The following is a 22,390-nucleotide window of genomic DNA, read 5'->3' as shown; positions in this document are numbered from 1 at the left end:
ATCGGGGGCCGGGCTCTGCTCCGCCAGCCGGGCAGGGGTGCCATGGGCAGGCACTGGGGGCCGAGGCAGGTGTGATCCCCATGTGCTGTGCTCAGGTGGAGGGCAAAGGCTGTGACTACATCGTACTGTGGCTGGACTGCGACAAGGAGGGAGAGAACATCTGCTTCGAGGTGAGGGGGCTGGGGGTCCATACATCGGCCTTCCTGCCACTGTCATGCCCCTCCTGGGGCTGATGCTGCCAGGGGAACCACGGCACCGGCTTAAATTCTGGTGATTCTGTAGATATTTTAAGATGCACGGGCTCTGCCCAGGGGAGGGAGTGTCCCTTTGCCTGAAGGGCACATTGTGAGGAAGGGCAGGATTTCCTAGATGGAGGACTGCCTGGAGGAGAGGGTGGGTTCTGAGCATCGCACCCTCCACCCTCCCGGCGCCATGCAGGGACCTTCAGCCAGTGCTGCTTGACACCCTTTCACATACCTCCTCCTTCTCCCCCCGCCCCCCAAGCTGTACCCTCCCGCCTCCCGTCTCCGCCAGCCCCCAGGCGCTCCCCCCCTCAGGCTGGAAGCAGGTGGCAGCTCCCAGGCCTGCCTCCCGCAGGAGCCCCTCAGGCTGGAACACCCCAGCTCTCACCTGGGACCTGGCACCTCAGGAAACTGTTCCCAGACACCCCTCTCCCGACCCCTCCCCTGCAGGGCTGCTCCTCCCCAGGGACCTTTGTGTCTGGGGTGAAGAATGTTGGCAGCTCACGGGCTTTCTCCCCTCAGAAACGGAGCCACTCCCTCCCCATAAGGAAGCTGCATGGCCGGGCTCCAGCGGCGACTCCCCTCCCGCTGCATGGCCTTCACTAACTCTTAGTGAGTCTGGGCTCCAGGCCCCCCAGGTCCCCCACCCTGCTCTAGCCCGGAGATGCACCGGCCCCCACTCCTATCCACTGTGTTTTCTTCTTCTTTTCCCTTCTCTGTCTTTCTTCCAGTCTCTGGAAAGTCTCCCAAATCCCCTCGGCCCTCCCAGCACTCCCTCCTCTAGAAGGCGGGAAAGTGGGTGGAGCGGGGTGGACTTGGAGCCTGGGGTCCCTTGTGTCCCTGGCAGTAGCGCCTCCTGGTTCGGGGGTGGAAACCACTGTAGGAAGAGAGGGGGCGGCAGTAGGAAGGGGCTTTGAACACAGCGGTGAACAGAAGGAAAGGAAGCGCATGGCAGGAGGCCCGTGGAGACTGAGGCTCCAGGAGGAGAGGGCAGTGGAGGGGGCCTGGCACCCAGGTGAGGTGAGGTGTGGGCATTACAGCCGGCCGCCTCCCCAGGTCCTGGACGCGGTGCTGCCTGTCATGAATCAGGCCCACAGCAGCGAGAAGACAGTGTTCCGGGCCCGGTTCAGCTCCATCACAGACACAGACATCTGCACTGCCATGGTCCGCCTGGGCGAGCCCGACCACAACGAGGCACTCTCAGTGGACGCACGGCAGGAGCTGGACCTGCGCATCGGCTGCGCCTTCACCAGGTGCCGCCGGCCCCCTGGCCAGGCCACTGCCTCGCCTGGCTCCCGGCCTCCCCCCAGGCCTGGTCAGCGACAGGAGATTGTCAGCATTTTTAAATCCCCAAGAAAACTGTCTCTTTAGCTGACGCAGACCACAGAGGTCCCCGCTCGACAAGCAGGGTGGGCAGGTCTTGAGGGAGTGGAGGGGCACGGAATAAAATAGGGCTTCCTGCCAGGGTGGACAGAGCCTCCGCTCTTCCCTCTCCATCTTTTGAGCAGGGAGCAGTTGCCTTGGCCTCCTCCCACACCCGCCACCCAGCCTCCTGCCCGACTCCCACGAGCAGCTAACGATGATGTATTTGAGTGAATGTTTGACCGAAATGTCCTCCTCTCCCCCCACCCCCCTTTATAGGTTTCAGACTAAATACTTCCAGGGGAAATACGGCAACCTAGACAGCTCGCTTATCTCCTTCGGGCCATGCCAGACCCCCACGCTGGGCTTCTGCGTGGAGAGACATGATAAAATCCAGTCCTTCAAACCGGAGACCTACTGGGTGCTGCAGGCCAAGGTTCACTTCCTTTTCCTGTTCATGCTGGGTCTTTCTGGGTTTGGGTATGGATTCTGAGAGCCTCCATCATCATTGTCATAGTCCCCAGGCCAAGGGCACAGCTGTAGGTGGCTGTCCCATCAGGAAGTGGTTGTGGGTGCCCAGGGAAAGGCCCCCAGCCTTCGTGGAGGCTGTAGGACAAGGCCAGGCCTGGACGCTCTGGCAGCTCAGGGTGAGGTCACCCTCCAGGCCCACGGTTGGGGTGGTCAGGTCCAAGGACTGGACTGAGGGCCACGGGCTGCTGACTTTCGAGCTTCTAAGAAGTCTTGGAACCCCTGCTCCAAGTAAAAAGGAAGGTTTTTGTAAGATTTAGAGCATAATACAGAGCTACTTCAGTCAACACAGGGCTGGGGTCTCCTAGGTGGGACCACATCTAGTGCCAGCGGGGCTTAGGGGATGAGAGGTGGGGGCTCCGACGCTCCCTAAGGACACCTCAGCCTCGGCTTGAGGCTCCCCTCCTGAGGCCATCTGGCTGATCTCAGCAAGGAGGCCTCGTGTCAGAGCAGCCTCCACTTGGGGAGGGGCTGGGCCTCAACTTGCACATCTGCGGCTGCGTACCTGAACAGGTACAGCTGAGACACTTTAGAGGCAGGGCCCAGGCGAGGACCAGCTCTGTCTGCCCCGATTCTCCCTGCTGGCGCTGGCTCACCTGGATGCTTTCTCTCCCGGGCTCTCCTGTTCCCCTCCTGCAGGTGGATGCCGATAAGGACCGATCCCTCCTTTTGGACTGGGACCGAGTGCGCGTGTTCGACCGGGAGATCGCACAGATGTTCCTGAATACGACCAAGCTGGAGAAGGAGGCCCAGGTGGGCTGCTCCACCCACGTCAGTCCCACCTGCCTTGGGGGGGCCTCGGAAGACTCTGCTGACCTAGGCTCATATCTTTCTCTGCCTTTCTGGAACACAGACACTTTTTAGACAGAAGAATGGTTACTCACGACACGCTCCCCCTAAGAAATTCCTGCCCAGACCGTAGCTGCCGTGCACCACGTGCCTGCTCTGAGCCCTCCACGTGCCCTGTGGGCATTACCTCCTTTGGGGGGGATTCCACCCAGATGTCCCTTTTCTGTGACACCTCAGGCTAACAACTAGAGGCCCCTATGCACATCAAGAATCCGCCCAGGTCCCACAGCCAGCGCGGGCGTCTCTGGGTCATCAGCTTTCGTGGCCTTCATGTGCTACGTTTCTTACTCAGGTTTTCACAAATTGGAAAGCGTGGGCTGCGTGGCTGTTAGGAAGAGGTTGATGCCACCTGGCAACTGGCTGGCCGCATGGGTGGGGGCATGTCCGTGGCCGTGACAGCTTATGCCTTGCAGTTGTGACGGCCCCCGTGGTCACTGAGGCTCGCCCGGCCTCCTTCAGCCGCCTTCTCTCCTCCTTCCTGAACCTTCCTGGGCGTCCCCTTGCCCAGGGCAGTTGACTCAGGCTCCAGAACTTCCCCTAAAGCTGTCCCGTGCTTCTACCTGCAATGGCCACCCCGTCTGAGTGCCCCCTCCCCTCCGCCCGTGATCCAAGCTGCCCCTGCTGCACAGACACCACTTGGCCTCAGTGTTAGCCCCACATCTGTCCAGAATTCAGGGGGCACGGCCCTGGCCAGGTCCACGTGAGGTTGGCAGGGGAGAGGGGTGGCGGTTGAGAGGTTTGGATTGTTCTTGCCACAGACAAAACGGTCATCTCTTCTGACAGCTGCTCAGCCCAGAGGCTGACGGTGGTTACTCACCACCATTTTCCTTAAAGTGCGTGGTATTTACCAAGTTCCAAAGTGGTTACCCACTTTTAGAAGTTAGGAGATTTCACATAAAAAAATCCCAATTTCCAGCTTCTCCTGACAAATTGGCAGGTGTAGCAACACTAGTGGGCGTAGTGAGGGGTAAGCAGCTGCCCCTGCAACAAGCCCTCACCCCATGGCCCCCTGCGCCCCCCGCCAGCCCCGTGGCCTGGCAGACGCTGGCTCCTGTTGGGTTTCAAATATGCAGCCCTTTCTCCTGACTCTTCCCCTTTTCTCCAGGTTTTCTGTTTCCCTGGAAAAGAATTTTCTTTCATTTTCCCTTCCTGGGCCTGAACAAATGTTCATTCAAGTCCTGAGTCCACTGTGAAGAGAACTGGAGAAGCTGGGAGGGTAAAAGAGTCTAGACCCTTGGCCACATGTCCTGAGCCTGTCATGGTGTCTCCCTGCACCCATGTGTGAATCTGTTCTGTCCCCCAGGTGGAGGCCACGAGCAGGAAGGAGAAGGCCAAGCAGAGGCCACTGGCCCTGAACACTGTGGAGATGCTGCGTGTGGCCAGCTCTTCCCTGGGTGAGTGTGGACATTGCCTCAAAGCCCCCAGGAGACTTCTTGGGGCAGGCACGTGGCGTCTTGACAATAGCGATTGTGACGATGGCTGCTACCTGAGGGGGACAGCTGCAGTGGTGTCCCTGGTGCAGGGAGAGGCCAGGTGTGGGCGGAGCACTCGACAGGTGTGACAGCTGTGACGTGGCCCTGAGCCTCGTTTCCAGCATAGCGAGAAGGTTGTGCTGGAAGGATGGTCTGGAGCTGGCAGCCTCCAGGCATTGGTGGCCCTTCTGCAGTCTCAGGAAACCGTGGGCACCATCCTCTCAGGGCAGCACCTCCAGGGATGCTCGAGGGGCAGCGATGACATGGAGTGACCGCTCGCTGAGGCCAGCTTCTGCAGGTTGGGGAGGATCAGGAGCACGAACCCCCATCAGTGCCCTGCAGCGCTGTGAGCGCGGACACACCCGGGGGCTCAGGACAGAGGGCGCGTGTGGACCATAGGGTGTGGGTGTGACCCCAGGCCGAGTAGGACACAGGCGCTCTGAAGGCCACGTTCAGCAGTACGGCTACCAGCATCTCGAGGGTGACCCTGGGGTGTCCCCGCCCTGGTGGGGGAGCTTGGCCTTGGATCAGGCCATGTGGCCCCCACCTCCCAGGAGCCTGGGAACCTGGCCCGGGGGTGCCTGCTCTCCTGGCGTCCGGGCTGCTGAGCCTGCATGTCCGGCAGGGATGGGCCCACAGCACGCCATGCAGACCGCAGAGCGGCTCTACACGCAGGGCTACATCAGCTACCCGCGCACCGAGACCACCCACTACCCCGAGAGCTTCGACCTGAAGGGCCCTCTGCGGCAACAGGCCAACCACCCCTACTGGGCCGACACGGTGAGGCCAGGACCCCACGGGCCAGGCCAGGATGGGCAGCCACTCCTCCCATGTGGGTTGGCAGCCATGCTCGGCTCATGCCTTGCTCCGGGCTTTCCCCTCAGGTGAAGCAGCTGTTAGCGGAAGGTATCAACCGCCCACGGAAAGGCCATGACGCTGGCGACCATCCCCCCATCACCCCCATGAAGTCTGCCACGGAGGCTGAATTAGGTATGGGGGTTCCCCCCAGAAGTTTGCGCATGTGCAAACACGCACACACGCATGTGCACGCGCGCTTCAAGCTTCCCAGGAGGGCCGGGTGAGGAGCTTTGGCTACATGGCACCTTTGGACGGAGTCAGGCCCCATCAGCAGTGTGGGCCCCCACCGGCCCCGGCTGCAGTGAAGGGGCCACCTGAAGGTTGTGCTCTGTCGCCATGGACGGGACAGGAGTGAAGTGGTGGCGGCAGGTGTGTGATGTGCGGGCAGGCGCTGGAGCAGGCCAGGCAGGAGACCACAGATGGAGTGGGATGAGACCGGGGCAGGGTGACAGGCTTAACCACGGGGTGCCCTTACTTCCCACTCTCGAGGCCCTGCTGGTGGCCTGCGTGCTGGGAGAAGGCAGGAGAGGGAGACAGGAGCCCCTGTGCACAGCCCCAATCTGAAGCGATGGTGGCAGGTCACTTATGGGGTAGGTCGGGCCCTGAAGCACAGTCCCACCCAGAAGCAGGGCCTGAAAGAGCCACCAAGGCCTGGAGATGCTTGTGATCCTTCCTGTATGTCCCCTCCCCCTTCGAGGGCTTAGAGCAGGCCAGCCCTGGCGCCCAGGCCCTGCTGCTGGAGCACGAGTGCCGGGGCTGCTTGGAGCCAGAGCCCAGCACTGAACAGCCGCGCCTGTTGCAGGCGGCGAGGCCTGGCGGCTGTACGAGTACATCACCAGGCACTTCATCGCCACGATCAGCCACGACTGCAAGTACCTGCAGAGCACCATCTCCTTCCGGATCGGGCCTGAGCGCTTCACCTGCACGGGCAAGACCGTCATCTCCCCAGGTAGGTGGAGCCAGGCGGGCGCCTCTCCCACCTCCGCAGACATGACCACCAGCCCTGAGTGTTGGCGCCCGGTCTCCGCAGGTTTCACGGAGATCATGCCTTGGCAGAGTGTGCCCCTGGAGGAGAGCCTGCCCACCTGCCAGAGGGGCGACACCTTCGCCGTGGCTGAGGTCAAGATGCTGGAGAAGCAGACGAGCCCCCCTGACTACCTGACGGAGGCCGAGCTCATCACGCTCATGGAGAAGCACGGCATTGGTGGGTCCACAATGCCTGGGATCGGTGGGTCCTAGGGCTGGGGCCCAGTGTGGCCAGCTGAGCCTGCAGGGTGGCCGCGGGCAGGCCCTCGCCGAGGCCTCCACCTCAGGACCTGGCCTTGCCTGTAAAGGCCAACACACACCCTCACAGGCACTAACTGCCACCCCCAGAGCTGAGTGTTGGCCCAGGTTGCCAGTGACTCACCCACAGGGAGGACACAAAACTCAGAACAAATCCACAAGGTGACAGGAAAGCCAAGTTCCCACAGCACTGCTTCCCTGCGCGGGGAGTGGACGTGCCCCACCCGGGGAGCTTGTGAGCTCAAAAGTGGGGTCGCTGAAGCACACGTCTCACGGGCGAGGGTCTCTCCTAGTCCCCAGGCCCAGGGGCTGTGACCCGAGGCCTCACACCCCAGGGGATGGCCTTGTGCCGGTGCCGCCTCCCCAGGTGGTGCTTGCTCCGAGGGGCGCTGCCTGTTCCCTGTTGGGCTCTCCCAGCTCACCGGGCCCCTCACAGTTGACAGGCTCTGGAGGGCTGTGGGACAACCAGGCCACGGTATCTGGACTTTGCTCCATCACTAACAGTCCCGCGGGTGCCTTGCCAGGGAGCCTCTTACCTGTGCCCGGGGTCCTGGTGACAGTGGTGGCCTTACCAGGAGAGCTGGGCTGCTGCTTCCAGGGGCCTGGGTGCCTGCAGTGGGTCCTGGTGGTCCTCAGCCTGCTGCGGGTGTGGGCGCCGCTCACACAGCACCCTCTGCCCCTTCTTGTTGACGGGACGTCCGTGGCTTCTCGTGGCCACACACTAGACAGTGTCACGGACCACCCGACAGCAGTCAAGGGCGGCCCTGTTGACCGGGGACCCCGGGGCTGTGGCCCGAGTGCAGGAGATGCCGCGGGAGTGTGCGGTGCAACACTGCAGAGCTGCATGGGGCTCAGAGCCTGGCCCACCTCATCCCACCAGCCATGGACCTTGAGGAACAGTAAAGGCAGCATCTGGCAGTGCCAGACGACCTTGATGTCTTTGGGGCAGGTGCACCCCGCAGCTGGGAGCCTGCCCTGGGGGCTGATCACCGGGGACCGGGAGCCAGCAAGCGGGCAAACCCGGGCAGGTTTTGGAGGACAATTTGTCAGGGAGGCTCCTCTGCATTTGGGGGGCTGGGGCCTTGGTTCTGGAAAGGTGTGGGTGCCGCAGGGTCAAGACAGGGAGAGGCCAAGGAGGGCACATTTCCAGATGTGAGGGGCAGGCGGCCGAGCTCTGTGACTTTGGTGGAGTTCCTTAGTGTCTCTGAGCTGGGAACATCGATGCTGGGTTCACAGGACAGCCCAGAAAAGGCCTGTGGTGCCCAGGGGCAGGGCTGAGAACCAGGGGCCACGAGGCAGGCGGGGGTGAAGGGGCAGCCAAGTCTGACAGGGCCCTGCTGTGTCTCAGGGACGGATGCCAGCATCCCCGTACACATCAACAACATCTGCCAGCGTAACTACGTGGTCGTGGAGAGTGGGCGCCGGCTCAAGCCCACCAACCTTGGTATTGTACTCGTGCACGGCTACTACAAGATTGGTGAGTGCAGGTCGGGGTGTGAGTCCCGCCCTGCTCACAAAGGGGGGACGTGGGCTCTTCCCTGCAGACTGGGCCCTGGGGTCCAGCCTCGTCCTGTGACACTGTCCTGGAGATGGGGTGTCCTGGCCACTCCACACGGGGTGCCGGGGGAGATCACAGGTGGGGGCAGCCCTGGCCCCGTGGCACGAGGGCTCACAGTGCGTCCCCTACTCCGCAGATGCGGAGCTGGTGCTCCCCACCATTCGCAGTGCAGTGGAGAAGCAGCTGAACCTGATCGCCCAGGGTAAAGCCGACTACCGCCAAGTCCTGGGCCACACCCTGGACGTCTTCAAGAGGAAGTTCCACTACTTCGTGGACTCCATCGCGGGTGAGGCCTGCCTCTTCCCTGCTCCTCGGCCAGAGGACCCTGGTCAGGGCTGCCGCCTCCGGCAGTGATACCAGCTCCCAGATCCAGGCTCTGGGCTCCAGGCCATTGTCGGGATTACAGAGCGAGTGTAGTGACAGCACATGCAGCACACGCGGATCGTGTGACAAACAGGGCTGCCGCTTGCCGTTCAGTTACTGACGCAAAGACCCCCACCCTCAGGGGTGGCCGTATTTACCCTCAGACTCTTGGCCGCGTGCGGTAGCTCCCTCCAGCCTGCCCAGTATACCGGCTGTCGTGGAGGTGGGCACCCCGGGGTCGGGGTGTGAGTCCCGCCCTGCTCACTTTCAGGAATGGATGAGCTGATGGAGGTGTCCTTCTCACCCCTGGCGGCCACCGGCAAGCCCCTTTCCCGCTGTGGGAAGTGCCACCGGTTCATGAAGTACATCCAGGTAGGGGGGAGGGGCCGGGAGGCACGGGGCAGGTGTGCACAGATGGGCGGTCTTGCCACCCCGCGGGCCATGCTCCAGCTGCCTTCACACGGAGTGACGGGGGGTTCCTGGGCAGCTTTGCCAACAAACCCCCACCGCTGCCTCCAGACCCCAGCAGCACGTAAGCCATTAGGCCACTGAAACACGCACTGTCCATGTTCTCTTGACAACATGTTCCTTGCTGTCACGGATACTAATGTACGTGCAGAGATTTTAGCACTGCCTTTGTGTACGTGTGGAGCAAGTGTTCTGAGATTCAGTGATCAGGGATCCTTGCCTGAGAGGTCCTGGTGATATTCCACACTATGTGCTACCTACACGTGTTATGCATTAGCATCATGCATTATGTGTTACGTGTTATAGGTGTTACACGTTATGTCTTACGTGTTATGTATCCTATGTCTCGGGGAGAATGAGGGCGGGCAGGAGGGTCGGCAGCCCCAGCAAACCTGTGACCACCCCCCCCACGACTTTGCCACAGGCCAAGCCAAGCCGCCTGCACTGCTCCCACTGTGATGAGACCTACACCCTCCCCCAGAACGGCACCATCAAGCTCTACAAGGAGCTCCGGTGCCCGCTGGACGACTTCGAGCTGGTTCTGTGGTCATCAGGCTCGCGGGGCAAGAGCTACCCGCTGTGCCCATATTGCTCCAACCACCCACCTTTCCGAGACATGAAGAAAGGTGAGCCGTTCCCTCCCTAGCTAGCTCGCCTGTACCCCGGGCACCTGTGGTCCCTCCTCAGCACCAGCCCTGCTCATGCCACGCTGGACTCTGAGGGGACCCCGCGCCTACCATTCCTGAGCTCCCTGCACAGGGCCCCAAGGACCCAGGTGTGCTCGGGCACTGCTCAGGGCCCAGCCGGCCAGTCTGCCGCTCTCTGCCTAGTCGCGATTGGATGGTTGACCGTCGTCAGATCACTTGTGATCTGGGCAGTGGGCATGCTCCTGGGCTCGGGGGAGTGAGAGGATGCAGTGGGAGAGGGCCGCCCCCGGCAAGGGGTGAGCCCTCAGTCACCACCTTTCTCAGAGAGACACATCCCTGCCCTCCAGCAGCTTACAGGGCAGCAGATGGCCCCACCTGGGCCACGGGAAGCAAAGTAAAGGGGGGGTGGACTTGGCTGGAGGCCGTCCGGAAGCCGTCTGGAAACCTCAGAGTGGGGGGATGTCAAAGGTCAAGGAGGTCTCAGAGAAGAAGAGCCCAGGGCCGGCATGCACGGGGCGAGAGGAGCGCAATCTGCTGGGATGAGGGTTGGGGTGGAGGTCCTGAGGGTGGGTGGGAGGGCAGGTGGGTGTGCATAATGTTACCCCCCGCACTCCCCCCAGGCACAGGCTGCAACGAGTGCACACACCCCACCTGCCAGCACTCGCTAAGCATGCTGGGCATTGGCCAGTGCGTGGAGTGCGAGAGCGGTGTGCTGGTGCTCGACCCCACCTCAGGCCCCAAGTGGCGGGTGGCCTGCAACAGGTGCAATGTGGTGGCGCACTGCTTCGAGAATGCCCACCGCGTGCGTGTGTCTGCCGACACCTGCGGCACCTGCGAGGCCGCCCTGCTGGACGTCGACTTCAACAAGGCCAGGTCCCCACTGCCGGGCGACGGCACGCAGCACACGGGCTGCATCTTCTGCGACCCCATCTTCCAGGAGCTGGTGGAGCTGAAGCACGCAGCCTCCTGCCACCCCATGCACCGCGGGCCTGGGAGGAGGCAGGGCCGGGGCCGGGGCCGGGGCCGGAGGCCAGCGGGGAAGCCAGGCACCAGGAGGCCCAAGGACAAGATGTCGGCCCTGGCCGCCTACTTCGTGTGACGGCCCTGCCCAGGCTCTGCATGGCGTCCTCTGGGTCACAGAAATCATTAAACACATTGTCTTCTCCGGAACGAGCAGCTCGCGGGACCTTGCCTGCTGTCAGAGGGTTGTGCCCGTCCCCCATTGGCCCTACGGCCCCGTCCACTTGCCTCTCCCTCGTCCTGCACACGCCCCCTGAGTGCCCGCTCCGCCCACGTCCTGCAGGGAGGCCACCACACACGGAACAGGGAGCAGACCCAGTCCGAGGCTCCTGTCACGTTCTAGCGCATGTGAGACACGGCACAGTGACTGTGTGCATGCCTCGGGGGTAGCCCAGGCGCCTGGAAGGCAGGAAGCCACCAGCTGCCCACCACCAGCTGTCCCAGGTGGGAGGAGGCGGCTGGGAGAAGCCTCCCTGGATGTTGGCCCTCACTCCCACCCACTGCCCCGGGCCAGACCCCCGCTCCCCACTTGGCGTCTGGGAGCGGGTCTGAGCATGGGGCCTGCACCCTTAGGGCCCATTCCCATTTCAGTTCTCAAACACCTGTCCTTTCAGACAGAGGCAGGCAGCAGTTTACATGAGGGAATCGCCCGTGTGCCAGGTGGAGAAAGTACCCCACAAGCCACACCACCCTGCAGGCCGCCTGCCCCCTGCCCCCTTCCCAAGCCTGCTCTGCCCAAGGGGCACTCACATCAGGCCTCCACACTTTGGGATTTCACCCCCTGCCCAGGCTCCACCGCAAGAAGAGGCTCCATGAAACGCCTCTCAGAGCCTGTGCAAGGGGCAGTCAGAACCATGCTGCCCACACACGGACCACTACCTCAGTTGTAGATTCACCCCAGAGGCTGGAACTCAGGGGCCGGGTGGGCTGGGTGACGTGGGGAGGCTCCTTTCCCAAGGGCAGGAGCGGAGCTGGGAGCTGAGGCGGAATGGAATGTAGCGGGGAGGGATTGACAGAAGCCACAGGGCACGAGTCGGCTCGCCGGCATGTCCTTGGCCCAGCACCCGCCAGTAGGAGGCAAGCTCCTGGCCAAGCGGTGGTGTCTCACTTCCCCGTCATCTCCCAGCACCAGCCTTGAATGGAATCAGTGCTCCGAGGAGTCTAGTGTGGGCCCCGCTGAGGAAGCCCATGGGTATGTCAGCGTTCATGGGCTTTGCGATGTGGAGTCCTGTCCCAGGACTGCCTCACCCACACTGTGGTTCTCAAAGTTCACCCTTTACTCATTCTGATGCAAGTGGTCCTGGGCACACTGAGAGACACTGAGGCGGGGTCGCACAACAGCCCTAGGAGATAGATTGGCTGCTATTGTCCCCGCTTTTCTGGTAAAGAAACTGGGCACAGGGCAGCTAAGGAACATGTTCAAGGTCACAGGTCCTAAGAAGTAGCCGCGGGCCTTGCTGGGGTCACCATGGTGATGGACAGGTTACAGGATGTAGGAAGGCGTGATGAGGAGAATGGGATGAGCAGCACCCGCTCCACCCTGCTTCCTCTGCCCAGGCACCCCCTGCCTTCCACACCCACCCCCTCCACAGACGGTGTCCTTTCAAATCTGACAACTGCTTGTTCTCCAGACCCTCCTGTTAGTGAACCTTAGTTCCTGGGATGGACAAAAGCCATGTGTGGGCCTGGAGGTCAGGTGGGCAGGGCCCCAGTGGGGCTTCTGAAAGCTCTTCCTCCATAAAAAGTTTAAATTATGCTTTACAACTGCATTGATATAAAGATGAATATATTAATATATACTAAGACATTTTCTTTGACCTAAAAGTTCATTTATCTTTTCTGGCGTTAAGACATTTTCTGGGAATTCCCTAGCGGTCCAGTGGTCAGGACTCTGTGCCTCCAATGCAGGGGGCATGGGTTTGATCCCTGATTGGGGAACTAAGATACCACAAGCCGCGTGGTGCAGCCAAAAAATACATATTTTTTTCCTGGGCTTCTAAGGTGGCAGAAAAATGACCCCCAAAGATGTCCAGGTCCTTGTCCCTGGAACTGTGCTGTTAGGTGACATGGTGGAGGGGAATCAGGGCTGCAGGTGGGATTAAGGTTGCTCATCTGACTTTAAAACATTATCCTGGGTCATCTGGGTGGCCCAAGGTCATCACAAGGGTCTTTTCAGTCCTGGCTTTGAAGGTGGGAGGGGCCATGAGCCAAGGGGCGGGGCAGTTAGAAGCTGAAAAAGGAGGGAGAACGTTCTCCCCTAGAGCCCTCAGAAAGGAAGGCACCCTGATGACCCTTGAACTAGCCCATTGAGACGTTATGGGCTTCTGATCTCCAGACCTGTAGATGTTAAATGTGTGTGAGTTTGTGGCCATTGGAAGCTAACCGTCCCTAAAAGTGTCGTGGGCCCTGGACAGTGTGGGCTCGCATCCCTGTTCTGCTGCTAACCGTCTGTTGACTGCGCAAGTTGCCTAATTTCTGGACACCGCCCCATCTACACAGCCACCACAGGTAGAGACCTGCCGCAATGGCCGGGATGCAGGCCGCAGGTGCACTCGCCTGGCGAGTGGGGCCACCGGCGCGCGCAGCGGGCCGCCAGGGGGCAGCAGAAGCCGGCCCCGCCTGCCTGGGCCCGACTGCGCCTGCGCGGCGCCCGCGGCGGCCGGACGGGAAGTGGGCGGGGCCGGCTAGGAGCTGCTAGAGGGCGCCGGGCGGCCGAGTGGCAGGTGAGGACCGTGGGGACCCGGGGTGCCGCGGGGCGCGGGTGGTGGGCTGACGGCGCCGGGGGAGGCTCCGACGGCGGCGCCAGGGGTGCAGGGGCGGGTTGGGGAGCTGGGGAGGCCGAGATGGGGAGCCGCGAGGGGCTGGGAGCCGAGTGGGGGCTGCAGAGCGGGGGCGGCAGCCGGGACCCGGGGAGCCCGGGGCGGGCCTGGGGGCTGCGTGCCCAGGGTGCAGCGGTGGGGTTTGGGCCCGCGGGGGTGTGGCCGAGCCGGGGGGCCGAGGGCCGTGAAGCAGGATGGGGTGCTGAGGGTTGACGCGCCCCCATTGCTTGGAGTTCCTCCTTCCCTTCCGCCCCAACGGGAGCATCTGGTCGGGCCCCTGCCCAGACCCTTACCCCAGAAGTCCCCGCACCTTTGCCGGACTGCAGCTCTGCCGCAGCGCCGCCACCCCTGGCCTGCCCCCACCCGGCCCTCCCCCAAGCGTATTTAAGGTGTTTTAGTTAAAGCCAGTGCTTGGGCTACAGCAGCTTTAGCGAGACGCGTATGAGATTGAACCTCCGGTAGGGAGGCCATGGCTCCAGCAGTGCAGCTGTGTGACTTCAGGCAAGCCCCTTAGCCTCTCTGTGCAACAGGGAGATATGGCAGCTGATTGTAGGGATTTTAGTGCAGGGCTTAACATAGTGGGGCCTAGTCAGTGGTGATGGACTCCTCCCCGCAGCCTTCCACTCAGCTGGACACATGTCTTGAGTGACACGTCCTGAGTGACACATCCTAATGACATTCCCTGGCGCGAGTTCTGTGGGTGAGTTGTGCTCCCACCATGGGAGATAGAACATGAAGCTCACTGCTGGCTTTTGTGCCATATCCGGCCTATTGTCACAGCTCACTCTTCCTCCTGCAACTGAGCTCTAAGTGACAAAGGCGTGGGAAGACCCCACCTGATTCCGGCTTTGCCATTTCCTGCCTGTGTGGCCTCAGGTTGCTGACCTTCCCTGAGTCTGTTTCTTTATTGCAACCTGGCTGAGTCCAACAGCGTGTACTCAGCATAGTTGTGAGAGGTAAACAGGATGCAGACCACTCTGCAAACCTCCACACGTTCATTCCTAGAATTCCTTTGCGATATGGCCTGAAGCCAGCCCTGTCCTTAGGACCTGTTTGCTGCCCACCACCTTTAGCAGACTGTCTTAGTTTCCTCTTTCAAGGGGCCAGGCCTCAGGCTGCACCTCCCAGCCCACACCATCCACAGGGGGGTGTTGGGAGGAGGCCAACATCTTCCCTCTGCCCACACGTGCCAGCAGCTGTGCACAAAGGGGCCTTGCACGGAGGGCCGTGGTACAGCCGAGAGACCGGGTGTGGGAGTACAGCTTATAATATTGTGAGAAGTCAAGCCTGTAAAAAGTGGCATTTGCACGACAATGTGAACGTGCTTAATGCAGCAGAACTGTACACTTAAAAGGGTAGAATGATAAATTGTATGTTATGTATAGTTTACCATAAGTGTTTTAAAAAGAAAAAAAATACATATGTGGGAAAAGATCTGGAAGGGTTTCTGCCATACTCTTCCCAGTGTTTGTTTATGAATGAAGGAATAAGGCTCTCTACTTGCAGAAAAACGTTTAACTGTGAATAGATATTTTTGTAACAGTGATGCAGTTTCCCTTCCTAAAGATTGCTGTTTCTCTCTTCACTCCTGTTCTGAAATCAAACAGGACTTGACAAGTATCTTGTCCATACCGCCGAGAAAAACACAGTTGTACAAACACACATTGGTTGAGCTTCGAAGTCAAAACAGTTAAACTGGAGGATAATAAATATTTTAAATGGAAAAAAAAATGGGCTTTTACAAGTCAGATGCGAGCAGAAGTACTATAGAGCCGTGAAGACGGCTGTGCCCCAGGTGTGGGGATTTCAGCAGAGGCAGGGCCGGAGCTCTCAGGGCTGCACCTGGGCGATGGGCACAGAAATGAAAGAGGGGCCTGGGAGCGGCCAGCCCCAGGGTCGGCGGCCCATGAGGGGTGGGCAGGGTTCCGTCCAGTTAGCAGCCGGGCTCCGCAGTCCCACCTTGGCCTGACTGGGACCCTGGCTGGGTAACTTGGCCCTTTCGCTGACGCCCTGCCTGAAAGGTGAGGGTAATAACACGGGGTATTGGGGGGGGGGTGTAAGAAGAGGTGGCAAGGGAAGTGCGCTCAGAGGGTGGCGGCCCTGCAGTCCCCTGGCGGGTATTAGCTGCAGCACCGTTATTCCTGCTGATGAGCAGTGCAGAGGGGCGTCGTTCCAGGAGCTGGAGGACCTGGCCTCGGGCCACATTTGGCCAGACCGGTGGAGCAGGTGGCAGTGGGGGCTGGCGGCCCAGTGTCCCTCCCACGGCCCCCCCCAAGGTCCTCATGCAGGAGTCTCCCCCGCATCCCCGCCGCAGCCTCTCACCAGCTCCCTGGTCAGGACCCCCACACCAGGCCCAGCTCCGCTGCATCCCCCCATCCCACTGCCTGCCTACTGGCCTCCGTCCTTCCTGACCAGCTCCTCAGTTGGTCCTTGGAGAGCTCAGGGCTATGGTCCTGCCCTTGCCCCTCCTAACCCTCCCAGGGCTGCCTCTGGGCCCCTTTGGGCAGAAATTTCTCCCTCCTGCCGTCATCTCGGGCCCCAGGCTCATATCAGCTGGGGTAGGTCACAGATCCAGGAGCTGGTTGAGAAGAAGATGGCAAGGAAGGAAGTTACTCTTGTCCCTTACCTCAGCTGGCCCCAGAGAAGGAAAGCCATGTCCCGGCTCATTTCCTGGCCCTTTGTTCTGCCAGGCTATGCGAAAACAAGCCTGGTAGGTCCTTGTGATGCCCACCTGTCCAGCAAAGGCGGGGCTGGGCCAGGCCATGAGAGTAGCAGCCCGCACCCCTCAGGTGCAGTCATGCCTGGGCATGGGGCAGTGGGCACAGGGGCACAGCGGAGACCAGGCCTTGATGCTGCAGAGGGGAGGGGTTCCCAACCCCCAGAGAAACAGACTCACAGGACTGGGGTCCAGGCCCAAGGAACAGCATCCCAAGGCTGGGAGGCAAGAAGGAGGCCCCTGCATCCCAAAAAAACCCCACCACCATCAGCGAGGTCGAAGGTGAAGGGCCTGAAGGGCCTGAATTCGGTGCTTTACTTTCGGCTGTGGGCCCTCCTATGCGCCCTGTGAAGTCAGTGAGCACCATTTGACCCCAATCACGTATCTAATGAGCGTGCTTTGGGCCACCAGCGATATCAGGGCCTCGAGTATTTGTTTGGACTCAATTGCAGGGGAGCTGGGGCCAGTGTTGCCTGGGGCAGCTCTGCATCACTCACATTTCTCTCCTCTATGCAACAGGCCAGAGCATTTCACAGGCAGAAGAGGCAGCTTGGCCTCTTTCCCTGCCCAAGGGTGTCCGAGCTTCCTGGGAAGTTCACGCCACCTTCCTGTTGTTTATCGTTGGCTCAGGCCGGCCTGGCTGCCTCCTCCCCGCCCTTACCACCCCCACGGCCGGCCCGGCCCCCCATCTCACAGTCTCAAACCCTCGTGTTTATAACGCGGTGTCTGGCTTGCTCTCACGTGATTGTTCTTTATCTTATGTCCTTCATTTGTTTCCCTGTTTGTTTTTTGCGGCCTGGAGCTGTGTTGTGGCACTCACTTGTGAGCAGACAGGAGGGATGGCCATGAGTGGGAGCCTGTCCCCAGAACCTTCCATCACAAGCGCCCCAGTTTCTGTGTTATTCATGTGTGTCTACTTCAAGAAATTAACTTCCAATTCTCCTCTCTGACAGATGAGAGAGGTTTTGTGTTTCTTTCTTTGGCCGTGCCACATGGCTTGTGGGATCTTAGTTCCCCAACCAGGGATCGAACCCAGGCCCCAGCAGTGAAAGCGCCGACTCCTAACCACTGGACCTCCAGGGAATTCCCTCTTTCTTAATTTACCTCCCTTTACGCTTCACTCTTTGCCCTCCAGACCCTCCACTGATGACACATCTTGCTTCCCCTTCCCCTTCGCCCCCGTGCCTGCTTGTCTGCTGTGTCCTGTCTCTGTTCTTCCAGGAGACTTGTGCTGAGTTAGGAGCTCTGATCCTTAGTGGGCAGTGAGCCCCCTGTATCCCCCATCCTCCAGCCCATTTGAAGCCCAGGACAGTCGGGGCGTTTGTGGACGTGGACAAACCTTTTAAGCCTCAGGAGGCCTGGGACTCCTCCTGAGAGGACTTATAAGGCTTGACCATGTCCCAAAGGCCCTGACTCTCCTGGGTTAACCCTCTGCTTCCCTCCTGCCCACACGCCCTCTGTACGATGACCCTGCCACCGTGCTGTCAGGTAGCCCTGCCCCCCTCTGGGCATGACTTCCAGGCTCCCAGGCCCAGTGGCATCACCTCCTCACCTCCCTGCTGCCCAGGTCCGGGGTCAGGTGGAACCCCTGCTCTGGCCGTATCCACCTGCCTCCATGGCCTGGCCCTGGGTCCCTCTCCTGCCTGCCTCTGGCCACACCGGCCGTCCTCTGACAGGAACATGCCTTCCTCCTCCTTCAGGACATCCCTCTGCCCTGGGCTCTGTCTCCTGAAGCCACTTCTCTGGGCTCCCCCGCACCCACCAGTCCCCTCTCAGGGTTGTCCCTCCCACGTGGGCCCCGGAACTGTGTGTGAGGCCCAGTGGCCCTGCTCTTCTGCCTGGAGCCCCGGGCTTGGTGCCGCCCCTGCCCCTCAATGCTTCAAGGGGAAGCAGAGAAAGTGAGGCACTCAGCGCTGTAGGGCGAGGGTGCGCTTACCCACAGCTCAGGGCGCCGATCGACTGTATTCTTGCCAACCCTCACGTCTCTCCCCAGAATGAAGACCAACGACCCAGCAGCAGCCTCCCGGGATGCTCTGGGCATGGCCTCAGAAACCCCACAGCACAATAGCCAGAAGGCAGAGGAGAACCCCAGCTTCCTGGACGTGCTCCTCCGCGACTTCCCAGCCCCGCTGGGCCCGGAGAGCCCTTTGCCGTGGAAGGTCCCAGGGACGATGCTGAGCCAGGAGGAGGTGGAAGGCGAGCTGGCTGAGCTGGCCATGGGCTTCCTGAGCAGCAGGTGAGCGGTGTGGGTGCCGGGACAGGGGCCCAGGATGGAAGGGGGAGGGGAGCACAGGGCACGACCCTGACCCTGGCTGCCTTCACCCCCTGCCTTCCACTCCTGCTGACTTCGGTCTGCGCAGAACTCCCCTGCCAGCCCCGTGGGTTTCCCAGGGCTGCCACCGCCAAGCACCACAGACCAGGCAGCTTAGAGCAATAGAAGTGCCCTGTCTCATTGTCCTGGGGGCCGGAAGTCAGGGCCGCTCCAGGCCTTCCTCTTAGCTTCTGGTGTCGCATGGTCCTGAGTGTGCCCTGGCCTGTAGACACATCACCCCAGACTGGCTGTTGTTGTCACCAGGCGTCCTCCTTGTCTGTCTGTGTTTCTCGTCTTCTTGTAAGGACACTAGTCCTTTTGGATTAGGGACCCTGCTCCTGTGTGACCTCATCTTATACCTGCCAAGACCCTAATCCCAAACAAGGTCATGTCCTGAGCCACTGGGTTAGGACTTCAGCGGACCTTTCTGGGAGACACAGTTCAACCCCTGATGGGTGCTAGCGGTAGGTCCCATTTCTATCCTGTCTCGCAGTCAGGGAGGCAGAGGCTAAGAGACTGGCCTGAGGCCTGGCAGTCCCCTGGCCACCAAGACCTGAGAGGTGGTGGCACTGTCCCCGTTTCACAGGCCGTGAAGACAAGGTTCAGAGAGGGACACGACCAGCTTGGCAGGTGTCGGGGGAGCCGTGCGCCACCAGCAGCCACAAGGGAGGTTCGTGGGTGAGGGCTGGTGGGTCACTCGGCCCCTGTGAACCTCGTCCCTCCCCAGGGGCCGCACCCACCAGCCCTAGTCACTGGGTTACCCCTTGTGCTGGGACACGCCCCGGCCTCTGTGGTGGTGTTCCATGTCCCCGAGTGCTCTTTCTTTGTGGCAGGTCAGCCCCACCCTCTCGCACCCCCGGGGCACCTGCTTGGTGGGACCCGAGGCCCCGTAACAGTCAGCAATGGGAACGTAAAGGCTGCGGGCCCACTCCAGGGCCGCGTCCGTGGAGCTCGGGGGAAATGCCGGTGACCTGTCCCTCGGTGTGGTGTGTGCAGAGGGCGATGCGGGCTGCTTTGTTTTGCTTTGGGAAAATATTTCAGAGGCAGGTGGCATAAAGCAGATCAGTGGAGCCGAGCGGGCCTGGGGCCTGACGAGGCCACGTTGGCGGTCTGGGTGCTGGATATGGGAGAGACGAGGGGCTGGGAACGCAGAGGAGGGAGGGCCTGGCGCCCACCAGGCACCACAGTGGCACTTGGGGGACAGAAGGAACATTGAGGGGCCCTGAATCCCCAGCAGCCACTGGGCAGGGCTGGTGCCCCTGCCAGGCATGAGGAGGGCGAGAGGACCTTCTTGCAGGCAGGGCCTTGGGGGGTGAGTTTAGTTATGGGGAAGGGCGAGTGCCTCAACTTTCCCCCTCAAATAGGGGGAAACTCTCAAGGTAGAGCGGGGCCCCTCAAGGCTGAGCAGCGGGCGAGGCTGGGGGGTGGGGAGAGCGCCAGGCCCTGAGCACAGGGGGTGACTGAGCTCCCATTAATTAGCAGATAACATAGCAGGCCTGAGACCATCGGTGGTCGGCAAGAGGCCAGGGTTCACAGCCCCCGAGCCTGAGGCTGACAGGGGTGGTGCAGGTGGGCTCCCATGGCCCCTGTAGGCCCCCCATGAATCCACCTTGAAGGATTTTTTTTTTTCTTCTGGTTCCACCGCACGGCTTGCGGGATCTTAGTTCCCTGACCAGGAATCGAACCTGGGCCCTCGACAGTGCAAGCACAGTCTTAACCAGCCAGGGAATTCCCAACCTTGAAGGATGTTAAAACGTGGTATTTTAAAGTCTCATATTTTCCAGCCATTTTAATGGATTTATTTTTGTCACAGTATTTCTTTACTGTGTAGACACATGTCACACGTGTCACACGTCTACACACGTCTGGCAGTCAGGGCCCCTACCCGCATGTCCCAGCAGTTTGTGTGCCAGGCTCTTGGCTATCCAGGCCCGAATGTGTTGGTCCGCGGGGTTTTTCGGGTTGTAAATGGAATCCTGCGTGAGACTGTCCAGAAGTCAGATCACGAGGTTGGGGCTGCGGTGATTTACCTCCAATCTTCCCCTTGTGGTCAGCGGTCACCTCTCAGGTCCCTAAGTGGTGCGTCCCTGACACTGTAGCCACGGATGTGCGTTTTCATTTCTGCTTCTAGACTGGAGGCTCCTTGGAAACCCCAAAGTGGCCAGATAAGAGCGGTTCTTATTTCTTGGGTACCTAGTCCTGGTCTCCGAGGCATCACTGGCATCTTTAGGGGCCTCGGGGCGCCGGGCATCACCCCTGGATGAGACGGGAGGGCGGCCAGGAAGCCAGGCTGGGGCCCACATCCAGGCATTGTCCGCTCCCCATGGCCGGAAGCCACCTCCCTGCCCCCAGCGCCGGGAGCAGAGGTGCACTTCTCCCCGCCCTGAAAAAGGAAATCCCAGAGGCTGGCAGGAAATCCCCACACGGCAGAGGAACGCACTTCTCATGACTTGGCTGGTTGTTTTTTTTTTTTTTTTAATTAATTAATTAATTTTTATTTTTGGCTGTTTTGGGTCTTTGTTGCTGCACGCGGGCTTTCTCTAGTTCCGGCAAGCAGGGGCTACTCTTCATTGCGGTGCTGGGGCTTCTCATTGTGGTTGCTTCTCTTGTTGCGGAGCATGGGCTCTAGGCGTGCGGGCTTCAGTAGTTGTGGCACGTGAGCTCAGTAGTTGTGGCTCGCAGGCTCTAGAGCACAGGCTCAGTAGTTGTGGCGCATGGGCTTAGTTGCTCTGTGGCATGTGGGATCTTCCCGGACCAGGGCTCGAACCCGTGTCCCCTGCATTGGCAGGTGGATTCTTAACCACTGCACCACCAGGGAAGTCCATGGCTGGTTGTTTTTTAAAGGCAGGTCCGGAGGCTGCTCCCCTGAGTCACTATCTCATTTTAAAAAATGACAGATTCATCCCAGTAGATCCCTAAGGCCATCTGTAGACACACACCAGGGACGCCCAGAGGGATGTGCCCACCCACCCGGCCCAGCCTTCAGGGACAGGCCAGGATGCAGGATGAGTCCTAGAGGCTGCAGGGACAGCTGGGGGATGGAGCCACTCCTTATACTCGGGGAGCCAGGGGCCTTCGTGGCTGGACCGGGCCCCCGAGGCTGGGGGCTAGGCGGGCAGGCCCTGGAGCCTGTGGAAAGAATTTCCTATAATGCTTCCCACTGGCCTCGGTGTCTCCACCCCCTGACCTCCCGGAGCTGCCTAGTGTCCCTCTTGTCCCGTACTGGAGGCTTCCCATCCCCCTTGTTTGCTTTCCCACTCCTGCCTGCGCTGACCCTCAGCTCTGCTCTGCACAGCCTGTCTGACCTTGGAAGCAGCCATCGAGGTCTTGCTTCCCAGACTCGGCCCCAGGTGGCACCCCTGGGGTCACCCCACTTCTCCAGCTGTTCCGGCCGCTCTCTGCCCCACCCCTTTCATCCACCCAGACCACGTGCCCACTGGCCACAGGCCTCTTGACCTCAGTGGAACCTGAGACTCACTGCGGACCCGCCCGGTCCCCTGCCCAATGCCTGCTCTGTCCCCTCCCATCCACTGCCAGGCCCACCCTCCAAGATGAGGCCAGGAGGTCTAAAAAAGCCCAATTGCAAGATGGGAATAAAGATGCAGACTTACTAGCGAATGGAGTTGAGGACACAGGGAGGGAGAAGGGTAAGCTGGGACAAAGTGAGAGAGTGGCATGGACATATATACACTACCAAATGTAAAATAGATAGCCAGTGAGAAGCAGCCACATAGCACAGGGAGATCAGGTCGGTGCTTTGTGACCACCTAGAGGGGTGGGATTGGGAGGGTGGGAGGGAGGGAGACGCAAGAGGGAAGAGATATGGGGATATATGTATATGTATAGCTGATTCGCTTTGTTATAAAGCAGAAGCTGACACACCACTGTAAAGC

The 22,390-nt window shown here is 60.6% G+C and overlaps 2 protein-coding genes across 7 annotated transcripts in view; both read left to right on the top strand.

Annotated features, from left to right (window-relative positions):
• The window catches only part of TOP3B (DNA topoisomerase III beta), a 19,521-nt gene extending 7,065 nt beyond the window's left edge, over positions 1-12,456 (top strand). For 4 of the 5 annotated variants that reach the window (XM_082353927.1, XM_082353924.1, XM_082353926.1 and 1 more), the window contains 14 exons: positions 96-170; positions 1,299-1,495; positions 1,884-2,040; positions 2,772-2,885; positions 4,285-4,375; positions 5,079-5,233; positions 5,338-5,443; positions 6,114-6,260; positions 6,342-6,515; positions 7,944-8,072; positions 8,290-8,439; positions 8,788-8,888; positions 9,409-9,610; positions 10,252-12,456. In XM_082353927.1, the coding sequence (XP_082210053.1) occupies positions 96-170; positions 1,299-1,495; positions 1,884-2,040; positions 2,772-2,885; positions 4,285-4,375; positions 5,079-5,233; positions 5,338-5,443; positions 6,114-6,260; positions 6,342-6,515; positions 7,944-8,072; positions 8,290-8,439; positions 8,788-8,888; positions 9,409-9,610; positions 10,252-10,730 (2,277 nt within the window). In that variant the 3' untranslated portion in view covers positions 10,731-12,456. Of the gene's footprint in view, positions 1-95; positions 171-764; positions 855-1,298; positions 1,496-1,883; positions 2,041-2,771; positions 2,886-4,284; positions 4,376-5,078; positions 5,234-5,337; positions 5,444-6,113; positions 6,261-6,341; positions 6,516-7,943; positions 8,073-8,289; positions 8,440-8,787; positions 8,889-9,408; positions 9,611-10,251 lie in introns of those variants that run through there. The other variant, XM_082353928.1, reaches the window with a different exon arrangement.
• The window catches only part of PPM1F (protein phosphatase, Mg2+/Mn2+ dependent 1F), a 27,387-nt gene continuing 14,518 nt past the window's right edge, over positions 9,522-22,390 (top strand). Inside the window, exons 1-2 of one of the 2 annotated variants that reach the window (XM_082353934.1) lie at positions 9,522-9,610; positions 18,180-18,422. In XM_082353934.1, coding sequence (XP_082210060.1) covers positions 18,181-18,422 — 242 coding nt within the window. In that variant the 5' untranslated portion in view covers positions 9,522-9,610; position 18,180. Of the gene's footprint in view, positions 9,611-13,295; positions 13,375-18,179; positions 18,423-22,390 lie in introns of those variants that run through there. The other variant, XM_082353933.1, reaches the window with a different exon arrangement.

This window comes from Balaenoptera borealis, assembly GCF_965194805.1.
Source record: "Balaenoptera borealis genome assembly, chromosome: 14".
Lineage (NCBI taxonomy): Eukaryota > Metazoa > Chordata > Mammalia > Artiodactyla > Balaenopteridae > Balaenoptera > Balaenoptera borealis.
This window is presented reverse-complemented; position numbering and strand designations above follow the sequence as displayed.